This window comes from Macaca nemestrina, chromosome 13, assembly GCF_043159975.1.
Source record: "Macaca nemestrina isolate mMacNem1 chromosome 13, mMacNem.hap1, whole genome shotgun sequence".
Taxonomy (NCBI): domain Eukaryota; kingdom Metazoa; phylum Chordata; class Mammalia; order Primates; family Cercopithecidae; genus Macaca; species Macaca nemestrina.
The window spans coordinates 71653482-71667237 of NC_092137.1; the positions used below are offsets into that span (position 1 = coordinate 71653482).

Here is a 13756-nt window from a genome sequence, read left to right on the forward strand (position 1 = left end):
TTGCCCACTTTTTCTGTAAAGGGCCAGATAAATATTTTCAGTTTTATGAGCCAGTTATAGGATCTCAACTACTGTGCTCTGGCATTCTAGTACAAAAACAGCTATAAGTAATATGTAAATAAGCAAGCATGGCTGTGTTGCAAAAAACTATTTACAAAATAGGTAGTATGCCATAGCTTGCTTTAGAACACCAGTTTGAACATTGCTTTAGAACACCAGTTTGATCATACTAAAACAAATTACTTCCTTTGTATGGTAAGTATTGTCTGTGGGTTATATTCCTATAACTCACATGATAAAGTTAAGAACTATGAACAGTCTTTAAGCACAACATAAAATAGTGAGTTAAGGCTGGGCATGTTGGCTTTTGCCTGTAATCGCAGCACTTTGGGAGGCCGAGGCAGGTGGATCACCTGAGGTCAGGAGTTTGAGACCAGCCTGACCAACATAGCAAAACCCTGTCTCTACTAAGAATACAAAAATTAGCCAGGCATCTCTAATCCCAGCTACATGGGAGATTGAGGCAGGAAAATCCCTTGAACCCAGGAGGTGGAGGTTGCAGTGAGTAGAGATCGCGCTGCTGCACTTCAGCCTAGACAACAGAGTAGGACTCTGTCTCAGAAAAATTTGTGAGTTAAGGCTGGGTGTGGTGGCTCAAGTCTGTAATCCCAGTACTTTGGGAGGCCAAGGCTGGAGGATCACTTGAGGCCAGGAATTCAAGACCAACCTGGGCAACATAGCGAGACCTCTGTCTTAACTTTTTTAAAAAGTTTGTCTTAACTTTTTTAAAAAGTTAGGACGGGGAACATGGTGATAGTGTTGTCTTTGTTGCGAGAAACCTTTAAAATGTCAGACCTACCACAAGCTGGACCGTATCTTCCCTTCCCTCCTGTTGTTCAGTGAGCCCTGCCTTCTCATTTCTTCTTGTTGCATGAGCCTGCCTGGATTTTTTTTATCTTGGTAGTGGTATAGAAATTCTGTAAGGTTAAATGGCCATTTCATGTGTGAAACATCCTTAATCAAATTACACATGACCAAAATAAAAACAGGCAAAAGCAACCATGACTTGAGGTAATTTCATAGTTTGATGTTACAAAAGAAAGGATTAAGTCAATTTTAAAATGCAGGAACTTTTAAAGGTAAATTTGTGACTAAAGATGGAATAAATTTCATTTTAGGCTTACTTAGAAATGGAATTTAAAGAGGCGATTACCGCAATTATGAAGTACATTGAAACAACACCGCTTATGATAAAAGGCAAAAGTGTGAAAATATGTGTTCCAGGAAAGAAAAAAGCACAGGTAAACTGGATTTAGGTCACTGTTGTTTAGTTTAACTTTTTTGTTTAAGTATGGCACACATACAGAAATATGCATAGAAACATAAATGTTAGCTCAACAGATTATATGCATTAATTCAAATATATTGAAATCAAAACTTCTTCATAAATGTATAGTGCTGTATGCAGTATTAAATAACAATAATTAGGAGAAAATACTTGGCCATATATAACACAAAAATAGCAAATATCTGTGAATCCGGTACCTAGGTCACAAAAGAGAACATTGACAGTACCTGGAAGTCCCTTGCTTACTTCTTCCGAATTCTTACACTCTCCCTTTTTCTCACAAGTAATCACTAATTTGTTTTCTAATGCCATAGTTGAGTTTTGCCTGTTTTCAACTTTACATAAACAAAATCATAGAGTGTATATTCTTTGGGCTTTTACTTCCTTAGGAGTATCAATTTTTGTAACTTTATTCTTTCTAGATAATTTCTATGCTTCAGTTTATATGTCTATAGATAGTATCTATAGAATTAAATTACCCTTTAAGGATGACCTTTCTGTTAGATACAAAAGCTATATCTCACCTGTAAGGTTTTCTTTGTGTATGTGTGTTTTTAAAAATAGGGTGTTGAGAAAATATTTTTATTACTTAAAAAAAAATTCTTTTATTTTTAATTTTTGTGGGTACATGGTAGATATATTTATGAGGTACATGAGATATTTAGATACAGGCATGCGGTGTGTAATAATCACTTTATGGAAAATGGGATATCTGTCCCCTCCAGCATTTATTCTTTGTGTATCAAACAGTCCAGTTATACTCTTATAATTGTTTAAAAATGTACCATTAAATTATTTTTTACTATAGTCACTCTGTTGCGCTAGCTAATACTAGGTCTTATTCATTTTTTTTTTTTTTTTTGGTACCCGTTAATTATCCCCTCCTACCTCCTATTACCTTTCCCAGTCTCATAACCATCCTTCTACTTTCTGTCTCCATGAGTTCAGTTGTTTTAGATCCCACAAATTGTGGGATTTTTTAGATACTACAAATAAGTGGGAACATGTGATCTTTGTCTTTCTGTGCCTGGCTTATTTCACTTAATATAATGACTTCCAGTTCCATCCATGTTATTTTAAATAACTGAATCTCATTCATTTTTATGGCTGAATAGTACTCCATTGTGTATATGTGCCACATTTTCTTTGTTCATCTGTTGATGGACACTTAGTTTGCTTTCAAATCTTAGCTAATGTGAACAGTGCTGCTAGAAACGTGGGAGTGCAGATATCTCTTTGATATACTGATTTCTTTTCTTTTGGGTATATATACCCAGCAGTGGGATTGCTGGATTGTGTGGTAGATCCTGTTTTTAGTTTCTTAGGACCCTTCACACTGTTCTCCATAGTGATCATACTAATTTACGTTCCCACCAACAATATACTGAGGGTTCCCTTTTCTCCACATCCTGGCCAGCATTTGTTTTTGCCTGTCTCTTGGATAAAAGCCATTTTAACCAGGGTAAGATGATATCTCATAGTAGTTTTGATTTGCATTTCTCTGATGATCAGTAATGTCGAGTACCTTTTCATGTGCCTTTTTGCTGTGTGTGTCATCTTTTGAGAAATGTTTCTTCAGACCTTTTGTCCATTTTTTTAAATCAGAATATTAGAGTTTTTTTTCCTGTAGAGTGGCTTGAGTTCCTTCTTTATTCTGCTTATTAATCCCTTGTCAGATGGACAGTTTGCAAATATTTTCTCTCATTTTGTGGGTTGTCTCTTTGTTGTTTCCTTTGCTCTGCAGAAGCTTTTTAACTTCAAGTGGTTCCATTTGTTCATTTTTGTATAGCATTTGCCTATGCTTGTGGAGTATTACTGAAGAAATCTTTGCCCAGACCGATGTCCTGGAGAGAGAGTTCCTCCAGTGTTTTCTTGTAGTAGTTTCATAGTTTGAGATCTTAGATAAAAGTCTTTAATATATTTTTACTTGATTTTTGTATATCTTGAGAGATAGTGTTCAGGTTCATTAATGCATATGGGTATCCAGTTTTCCCAGCTGGTACCTCCCTAGGTTATATGCCACCCTAGTCCACTAGCTCTAATCCCAGCCCCAGTCCTAAGAGTTGCCTAGGAGTTGCAGTCCTTGTGTCCTAGACTGCCTTTCAGGTTTACCTAGGACCCTGTGAAGGGGTGGCCTGCCCCTCCACACCTGTGGGTGTTTCTCGTTAGGTGGAATGAGAGACTTGAGAAAAGAAATAAGACACAGAGACAAAGTATAGAGAAAGAAAAGCGGGGGCCCAGGGGACCGGCGCTCAGCTTACAGAGGACCCACGCCGGCACCGGTCTCTGAGTTCCCTTAGTATTTATAGATAATTATCTTTACCATCTTAAAGATCAGGGAGTGGCAGGACAATAGGATCGTTTTTAGGGAGGAAATCAGCAGTAAGACATAAGAACAAGGATCTCTGTGACATGAATAAGTTCAAAGGAAAATCCTGTGCCTAGAGATAAACCTTTTAGCAGCATTGTTTCATTCTATCACATGGGGATAAACCTTGGACAATACCTAGCTTTTCTAGGAACAAAGACACACCCTGCACGCCCAAAATCCATTAAACCTTGAGTTACCACAGCACATGTCTCTTGCAAGAACAAGGTTGGGGGTAGGGCCGCAGATTAACAGCATCTCAAATACAGAACAAAATGGAGTCTCTTATGTCTACTTCTTTCTATATAGACACAGTAACAGGCTGATCTCTTTCTTTTCCCCACACCCTGAAGCACTTGAGCCCATGGTAGTGAGGCTTGCCAAGAAAGTCAGGTTCTTATTGCTGGGATGGATGATTCCTCTTTGGCTAGATCTGGTCCAAAGGCTCCGTCAGTGCATGGGCACTAGCTGAGCCCAGCATGGCTTTCCTGTCCCTCCCTTAAGTGCACAGACTCTGTCCATGTTGTGGGGCCAGATGGGGGAGGTGTGCTGTCAGGGATTTAAGGCTGTCTCTCCTACCCTCTTCAATGCCTCTTTCAGTGATACAAAGTCAAAACCAGGTAGTATGATTGCTCACGTGATATTTGGTTCTTGTGATGATGCTTTTCTGTGTGCAGATAGTTGTAAAATTTGGTGTTCCTTCTGGGGGTGGGATGAACAGTGTAGGCTTCTATTCTACCATCCTGCTCCACCCAGTAATTTAGTTTTTCTACTTGCTGTGGAATGGCTACTTTATAGGGGTTCTATAACACACATTTCTCAATAATTTGATTTGGTAGTCTAACCATGTTAGTACATTTAGATTTGCCTCATTCTTTTTAACTTCTCTATAGTGTTTCTCTGTATGAATATACCACAGATATATTATCAATTCCTTACTGATTGATATTTAGGTTGTTTCTAGAAACAGAACTTTAGTTAACACCTTGTGTACCTTGACAGGCCATCTTTTGACATTTATGATAGTGTTTTTTTAGGTGATACCTACCCAATGGAATGGTTGGTTTGTAGATGCGCAATAATGGATAATGTAAGATTGCTCACTAAATAACTGTAATAATTTACTCCTTGGTAATTTATGAGAGTGTTACCAACATCTTAATTTCTTCAGCTTTAAAAATGCATCATATGGAAAATGATACCTAGTTTTAATTTGCATCTTTTGATTATTCATTAACTTCATCTTTTTGTATAATTGTTAGCTATATCAACTGTTTAAGTGAGTAGTCTATCTTTTCCTATTCTGTTATTGTTATCATTTTAAAAATATTCATTTGAAGGTGCATGAATATTGTGCATTCTAGACACTAATTTTGCATTTTATGTAAGAAGTATTTTCTTATAGTGTGTTGCTTGTGTTATGCATACATATAACGAGTTTGAATTTTTTTTTTTTTGGCAGAGCCTCGCTCTGTTGCCCAGGCTGGAATGCAGTGATGCTATCTTGCCTCACTGCAAGCTCTGCCTTCTGGGTTCACGCCATTCTCCTGCCTCAGCCTTCTGAGTACCTGGGACTTCAGGTGCTCGCCACTAATAGAGACGGGATTTCACCATGTTAGCCAGGATGGTCTCGATCTGACCTCGTGATCTGCCCGTCTCGGACTCCCAAAGTGCTGGGATTACAGGCATGAGCCACCTCACCCGGCCAAATTTGAAATTTTTGTGTACTCAAATTTATTGGTATTCTATGGCTTCCGTGATTTTTTTCTTTATTTTTTTTTTGCCTGTGACACAACCTCAGGAGGTCCCAAGGACCTGTGCCCCTCTTTTTGAGATAGGGTTTCACTCTGTCACCCAGGCTGGAGTGCAGTGGCACAATTTTGGCTCATTGCCACCTCTGCCTCCCAGTTCAAGTAATCCTCCCATGTCAGCCTCCTGAGTACCTGGGACTACAAGTGCAAGCAACCACGCATGGCTAATTATTTATTTATTTTTTGTAGATAAGAGGTCTCACTTTGTTGCCCAAGGTGATCTCACACTCCTGGGCTCAGGTGATTCTCCTGCCTCCGCCTCCCAGAGTGTTGGGATTACAGGTGTGAGTCACTGTTCCTGGCCTGCTTTTTTCTTTTGTCTTTTTAAGAACTTGCCCTGTGCTCAGGAGAATGGCGTAAACCCGGGAGGTGGAGTTTGCAGTGAGCTGAGATCCGGCCACTGCACTCCAGCCTGGGCGACAGAGCGAGACTCCATCTCAAAAAAAAAAAAAGAACTTGCCTGTGCTAGTGCCTAGAAGATTTTATTCCTTAATCTATTACTTGCAGCATAGTATAGGATTGGAATCAGTATTATTTCCAAAATGGGAGCCAGTTAGCCTCAACACTGTTTATGCCTAATTTATCCTTCCTTGTTGATTTGAAAAGCTGCTTTTATTTGTATAAATTCTGTATACATAGATGTGTTTCATACTCTTCTGCTGTGGCAATACTATGTGGTTTCTGTTATAGCAATTATTATAACTTCATAATATTTCCCTCTCTTTCTTGTAGAGTTATTTTTCTTGGTTTATTCATTTTGGTTAATGTTTTTCCTCTTTATTTAAATTTTGTTTAAACTTGAACATTTATTCCTGCACATTAGTTTTAGAATCAGTTTAAGTACTCTAAAAAAAACTTGCTGGAATTTAATTAATACTGTGTTGAGTTTGTAATAGTATTTTTACAACATTAAGTCTATCAAAAAACATGGTTCGTTGGCTGGTGGCTCATGCCTGTTATCCTAGCATTTTGAGAGGCTGAGGTGGGCAGATAACTTGAGCTCAGGAGTTTGAGACCAGCCTGGGGCAATATGATGAAATCCAGTCTCTACTAAAAATACAAAAATTAGCTGGGTGTGGTGGTGCGTACATGTAGTCACAGCTACTGAGGAAGAGGCTGTGGCAGGAGGATTGCTTGAGCCCACGAGGTGGAGAGGTCGCAGTGAGCTGAGATGGCACCATGGCACCCCAGCCTGGGCAACAGCGTCAGGCTTTGTCTTAAAGAACATGGTTTGTTTATTTAGATTTCCTTTTATGCCCTTTAGCAAGTTTTATTTTATTTTTTTTCCATGAAGTTCTTGAACATTTTGTGGGGGTTAAATTTATTATTTTACTTATTTTTACATATAGCTATTAGAGGATCTTTATTTTTTAGTTCTCATATGTTTTCTAGTTAGTTACTACTAGAGTAACTTGTCATCCTAGTTTATACCTGCTACATGCCATACATTTATTCCCATTGTCCTGGTTTGGATAATTAAATCTTGTGGCCTTAGTTATTACCAATGTTACCATTTAGGATTTCATTGTTTCAAATAACAGAAAACCTCACTAGTAGGTTGTTGACAAATAAGAGAGATATTTATCTCATAACAGAAATCTGCATGTAGGTGGTCCAGTGCTGGTGTAACAGCGCCATAGTATCTTCAGGAACCCCGCCTTGTCTTCCAGCACTACTATCTTTAGAATGCGTCTTTCATCCTCAGTTGTAAGATGGTTTCTGCGCCTTCTGGCATCTTTTCTATCTTTGAGACATAAAGGAATAAAAATGAAGAGCAAAATGAGTTTTTGTTTTCTTTTCTGGAAAGAATGAGTTCCCCAGCAGCATTTGCCTGCATTTGATTTACCAGAACTACCAGACACATGGCCATCTAGTTGCAGAGGCAGTTAAGGAGAAACAAGGATTAAATACATAATTTAAGAACTTAAACTTTATTCCGTAGAGAGGTATATGTTCAAGGTTTTTGAACCGGGGCATGACATAATAAAATGGAGATTAGAAGGATTCATTTGGAAATGGTCTGGAGAATGAGTTAGGCAAATGATTCTGAAGGCAAAGAAAGCCTAGCAGATTGATTAAAGTGGAGAAGAGCACTGAAGTCCAGTTAGAAAACTCATTTAATCAATATACTCAGCCTTTTGTGATAATGGTAATGATTTGGGGGTAGACTAGTAACCTTGAAAACAGAAAGGAATAGTGGCTTGTCTTAGCGACTGTCCAGAAAGACTCAGCTGATCATTAAATTTTGGGAATTGTTGAGAAGGCCAGTTTTCTTTCATTCTAAACAGTTAACATAGTTAAGGATAAGGAACATAGGTAAGGATACATTTAAGGAAATAGAATGTTTAAAATAGCTTAAAAAATTCTCTTGGCCAACTTTTTGATGAAGTTGGTAAGGTAACAATGTAAGTCTAAGAGCCCAGGCATATTTACTGTCATGATTTTCTTAGTAATGAACAGGGTAAAGAAAATACTAGCACTAAAATCTAGAAAACATGCCATTTTCATGGCAAATATTAATGTTCTCCAGCTACGTATTGTTTGGATGATGCTGGAACAAGAGGGCTAACTCATGACACCGCTGTTGTGATAGAGCAACATGCCTAGGGATTGAATGGAGGGAACTCCTAACAGAATTTGAGTAGTGCCTTCTTCATATTGGAAGTATGTGGGCATTTGGGTTTTTTTTTGTTGTTGTTTGTTTTGTTTGTTTTGTTTTGTAAATAAGTGTCTGAGGCAGGAAGGGGCAATCTTTTTGGCGTGTTACCACTTCAAGTTTTTCTACCAGTGCAAGCCAGAAATAAGCTGAAAGAACAAACTAGGAAAAAGAAGAGCTGTGCTATAGCTTTCTTGGTCCAGATCTTGATTTTGGCATGGCATGTCAAAATGTAGAAAAAACTTACCTTCCCAACATTTGATATTTCATGTTAGGACTGCCTCTGACTCTAGCTATGTTTCATGTAACATCCTTTCCATTTTGCTGCTTCTGGGAATCAGTAAATATTACAGAAAAGGTATTCTATATCCCTGTGTTAATACGGATTTGTACAACTCTTGTCAGAAACTAGGTAACCTAGTCTTTAATAATAACCTTGCAACCTAGTCTTTAATAATAATAATAATTTAATAATAATCTCGACATCCATTCTTAGCAGTAATTAAGTCTTTTTGAGCTACTCCTTGCCCCACCATTACCAGTAATCTAATGAAAGCAAACATTCTTTTTTCTCCCAGAGAAAGGGTCATATACTCATACTTTAAAAGTTTTCTTTAAAATATTAGGAGCCCAGCGCAGTGGCTCACGCCTGTAATCCCAGCACTTTGGGAGGCTGAGGCAGGATAATTGCTTGAGCTCAGGAGTTTGAGACTAGCCCGGGCAATATAGTGAGATCTTATCTCTACAGAAAATTTAAAAATTGACCAGGTGTGGTGGTATGCATCCAGCTGCTGGGTAGGGTGAGGTGGGAGGATCGCTTGAGCCCGGGAGGCGGAGGTTGGCTGGGTGATGGAGTGAGATCCTATCTCAATAAAAAAGGGGGCTAGGAGATGGTCAGGAGCCCTTGATGTGGAAAGAAGTAGGATCAGATTTCTAATAAAACCCTTTTAGCCATGAAATACTACTGCGGTTCAACCTTGTACAAAAAAACCCAATTTTTAAAATTTCAATTCAGTGTTTTCAGCAGGATTCATGGGAACATTACAATTAAAATTGGAGCAAGTAGTCAACTAAGAAGATTGCATGGATATGAAAAATAGTGCTGGGCGTTAGTGAACAATTGAGCATTACAGAAAATCTAATGAATTAACAAGGAGATAAAAGCGAAAATATGCAATCAGAATTCGGATGAGAGGTTTTCATTTTAATTCTGAAACTATTTCTTATTAGTTAAGCATCTGTTACGCATCTGTTGTGTCAGGCATTGTAACATCTACAGAAGATGCAGTGGTGAGCAAGAGACGTGTGATCCTACTCTTGGTGTGAAAGTTTAAAAGAGTGAAAAATGATTAGAGGAAAGACATGGTAGATATATTTAGAAGATGCAATCTGTACATAAGTGGAATTCCAGAAAGAGGACATCACTTAAATACTGAGGATTTTAAATTTCATGGTTATGGTGGGGCACCTTATAGTGATCTAGGCAGAAAACAGTTTAACTATACAAAGAAATAGTCTAGCCTTAGATGGCAGAGCAACACATTCTTAAGAGTTGGGTGGGAAAAAGATTGTGATTCATTGTAATTGAGTACATTCATTTCAAGTGGAATCCTAAGGTGTGTGTTAGGGCAGTATTTATTCTCAGACTTGCATGGACTTAGAAGGTATTTCACTAATACATCTTTTTCCAAAACATTAAAATGAAGAACGTAAGAAATGGAGAAGTTATTATATAAAATGTTGGCAGTGAACAATGAAACCAGTTAAACATAGACTAAAATCTAAATAATCATATTTTTATAAAATAAATTTCAAGAAATATCACTTAAAATTACCAGAAACACAATTTTCATCTGAAATGTATAATCAAAAATTGGAATGTAGCCAAGGAGTAAAGGCTAAAAGTTTCAACTTACACGTTGGAACTCAGTAGTTTCAAATTTCTTTTAAAATTGAAAGTTACCATTAGTAAAATAGAACTAGAACTAATTTCTTCTAAATAATTGAGTTGAAGGAATGTGTGGGATAAAATCCCATATAGTGCAAAAAGAAATGACGAGAGTGCCCAAAAAGAACAGAAAGTATAAAATTGCATGAGAACAGTTATGATGAAATTCAGATCAAGTTAACAAATACTTGCTGAATGTTAAAGCACGACTTTATGCACTGGAAATAGAATATTGAAGAAAACAAAGTCCCCGGTATCACAGAGTTTTAACTTCAAGGGATAGGGAGAGAAAGACCACAAATAAGTTAACAATGCATACATAAATTATGTTTGTTTTCAACCAGTGCTATGGTAAAAAAAATATTAGGAAAGGGGAATAGAAGTACTCTTGTTGGGAAATGAAGAGCTGTGCAACTTTCAGTAAGGTAGTTGGGGAAGATCTCATTGAAAAGGTGATATTTGAGCAAACACTTGAAGAAGATGAGGGAACAAACCACATCCTGGATTGAGAGCATTCCAGACAGAAGGAACAGCACCTGCAAAACCTATGCCTGTGTAGCATCTTAGAGGATTAGAAAGGATGCTTGGGGGTTGGAGTGAAGAAGTGTAGGAAGAAGTGTATTGTGGTTTGGGAGTTAGAAGGTAGGCGGAACATATGTTGTAAACTCTTAGAGGCCGTTGTAAGAGGCCTCCGGCTTTTTTTCCTTGAGTCTAATGAGAAGTTTTGAGTTGCAGAACAGCAGGTTCAGTCTGGTTTTATGTTGTGAATAGAGAGTGGGTGAATCCCAAGGACTGAAGCAGAGATGGTTAGGAGGCAGTTGTAGTAATCAAAGCAAAAGATAGCAGTAGATTAGACCAGGGTGATAGTGGTTGAACTTTAGACATCTGAAATGTCACAGTGCTATAAGAAACCATGTTTTTGAAAGATACAGTAGTTCCCCCTATCTGAGGCTTGGCTTTGCAGTTTTAGTGGTCAGTTGTGGTTTGAAAATACTGAATAGCAAATTCCAGAAATAATTAACATGTTTTAAATTGTGCCCCGTTCTGAGTAGCATGATGAAATTTCATGCAGTCCAACTCCAACCCACTGGGGCTGTGAATCATTGCTTTGTCTAGAGTTATCCATACTTTATATGCTATGTACCCGCTAGTCACTTAACAGCTGTCTTGGTTATCAGATTGACCGTCACTGTATTGCAGTGCTTTGTGTTTAAATAACCCTCATTTTACTTAATAATGGCCCTAAAGTGCAAGTATGGTGATGCTGGCAATTTGGATATGCCAAAGAGAAGCTGTAAAATGCTTCCTTTAAGTGAAAAGGTGAAAGTTCTCAACTTAATAAGGAAAGAAAAAAATTGTATGCTGAAGCTAAGATCTACAGTACAGTAAGATGTTTTGACAGACCATATTCACGTAAGTTTTATTACACTACATTGTTACAACTTTTTTTTAAAATTTAAAATATGGAATGCCTAACAAATACATGTGTCATCCTTGCACAGGGGCCATGCTAATTACGGTATCATTCCAATTTTAGTGTATGTGCTGCTGAAGAGAGCATTTTTCTATTTTTTTTATTGTTGATCTCTTACTATGTCTAATTCATAAATTAAACTTTCATGTATATATAGGAAAAAACATAGCATATATAGGGTTCAGCACTAGCACGGTTTCAAGGCATCCACCGGGGGTCTTGGATAAGGGGAAACAGAATGATAAGAAAACGCAGATGAGTTGTAAAAGATGAGATGTAAAATTAGGCTGTGTAATCACAAATTGAAAAAAAATGTCTTTATAAATAGAAAAAGGTAATAAGCATGTATCCTTTAGAATAGGAAGATTTTATATTTTTTTTTCTATATTTTTAAAATTGCTTTATACTAAATTTCTTTTGTTCAAAATATTTTTCCTACATAGAACAAAGAGGTGAAGAGAAAGACTTTAGAGTCAAAGAAAGGATCTGCATCTACCTTAAAGTAAGTGACTCTGATTTCGTATGTGAGAATGAAATGTACATGTGACTTAAGAAATTTTAATTTTTAAAACTGCATTTTTAATATATTTTATCACTATAACTACAATTTAAGAGGGATATCACTCCAGTTGAATTATTTTAAACGTTTTTAGGTTTAAATATTACATTTTTAGGATTTTGAAGAACTTGGAATTCCTAAGTTGCTGCCAATTTTTTTTTCTCCTTTTAAACAGAAGAGATGCAGATGCTTCAAAAGCTGTTGAAATTGTTACTTCAACTTCTGCTGGTAAGTTGTTACTTTTAACATTCTTTCAAATGAATGTATCTTGTCAGTTTAGTAGAAACTTAGATGATGATGCTAGGAAGACACTATTGTGCTTTAATGAAGGAGACCCAAATTACATTCTTTAATTGACCCATGTATTAAGCAGATGGTTAATATTTAGTGCTGTGTAATTACAGAATCTCTGCTGGAGTAAATACAGCAAATCTAAGATAATGTATATGAAATATCTATCCTAGTTCCATAGTTAATAGCTGCTTTTTACATGTTTAGGTTAGTTATGCAATATCTCCCTCCATCCCCTCCCGATAAACCCACAAGACAAAACCTGAGAAAGGTATGTTAAGATTGCTTATCTGGTCTCCTTTGATTTTGAAGGTTAATTGAGAGCCAAAAGGCAAGCAAAAAAGACTATCCAGAAATGGATATTATCATACTCATGTGATAAAATCTATTTCTTTATACTCAGGAAAATACTTGAAGCCATCATTATGAATCTAGTTAAATAAATATTGCATACAGTTTTATAATCCGAGTTCTCTTTTTTCTTAGTCCATTTAGGACTAGAAAGGTAGAAAAAAGTTTTGAGACTAGTACTAGTGAGAATAAATAGCTCAATGCTGAAAGACAGGAAAGAAAAGCTAAAATAAGGCAGACACAAATTTAGGAACTTACATTGCATTTTGTATGTTCTGTTTGGGGAAGGTAAAAATATAGTGTGTTTTGGTTTTTCTGCCTGGAATGAGGTAAGAATTTAGGTACTAAGTTTTACTAGTGAGGTGAAAATTGGATTGTATGGAATATCTCATTTCCCTGTAATTTTTAGTTGCATAGAGTACTGAAGTATTGAAGGTTAGTAGAGATACTATGAATGGCTTCTGGAAGACAGTACATTTTGATTAAGATTTTAAATTAGGTAACGTTATGTGAAGAGATAAAATGTGGAGGCAGAAGATTACTTCATGTGGGGGACACATAACAAAGGTAACAAAGTGGAGTTATTCTACTGAAGGCCTTGAAGGGTCATGCTGAGAAGTTTTCAAATTTGACCCCATTAGTAGCATTTTCAGAATGTGTCGTAAGATTAATTTCTGAAAGACGTTTTGGGTAAAAAAGTTTGGGGTGTGTGTTACAGCTATTTTTTCTCTTTTGAAAAAATAATTCACAGAACACGTTTTATGAAGTCCTTCAGGAAAGAAACCTATTTAGCTTTGTTTAGTCCACTGTTTCTTAAGCTTGGCAAAAGTGCACTCTATTTTTTCTGTATAAGAGCTAGCAACAATTGGTACAGACTGGGAAATTGCAGTAGAGAATATGGAGCCACTCACTAATTGTTTAGGATTCTTATATGGATTGGATAAATTGGA

At 36.9% G+C, this 13756-nt stretch overlaps 1 protein-coding gene and 1 non-coding gene across 10 annotated transcripts in view; one reads left to right on the top strand and one right to left on the bottom strand.

Annotated features, from left to right (window-relative positions):
- Nucleotides 1-13756, top strand: part of LOC105465244 (zinc finger protein 638) — a 156555-nt gene that overhangs the window by 95791 nt on the left and 47008 nt on the right. For all 9 annotated transcript variants that reach the window (XM_011713536.2, XM_011713533.2, XM_011713535.2 and 6 more), the window contains exons 8-10: nt 1179-1301; nt 12049-12107; nt 12340-12392. In XM_011713536.2, coding sequence (XP_011711838.2) covers nt 1179-1301; nt 12049-12107; nt 12340-12392 — 235 coding nt within the window. The remainder of the gene's footprint in view (nt 1-1178; nt 1302-12048; nt 12108-12339; nt 12393-13756) is intronic.
- Nucleotides 11589-11692, bottom strand: LOC112423779 (U6 spliceosomal RNA). The gene has a single exon (XR_003014332.1). It is a non-coding gene; the product is annotated as a U6 spliceosomal RNA (small nuclear RNA).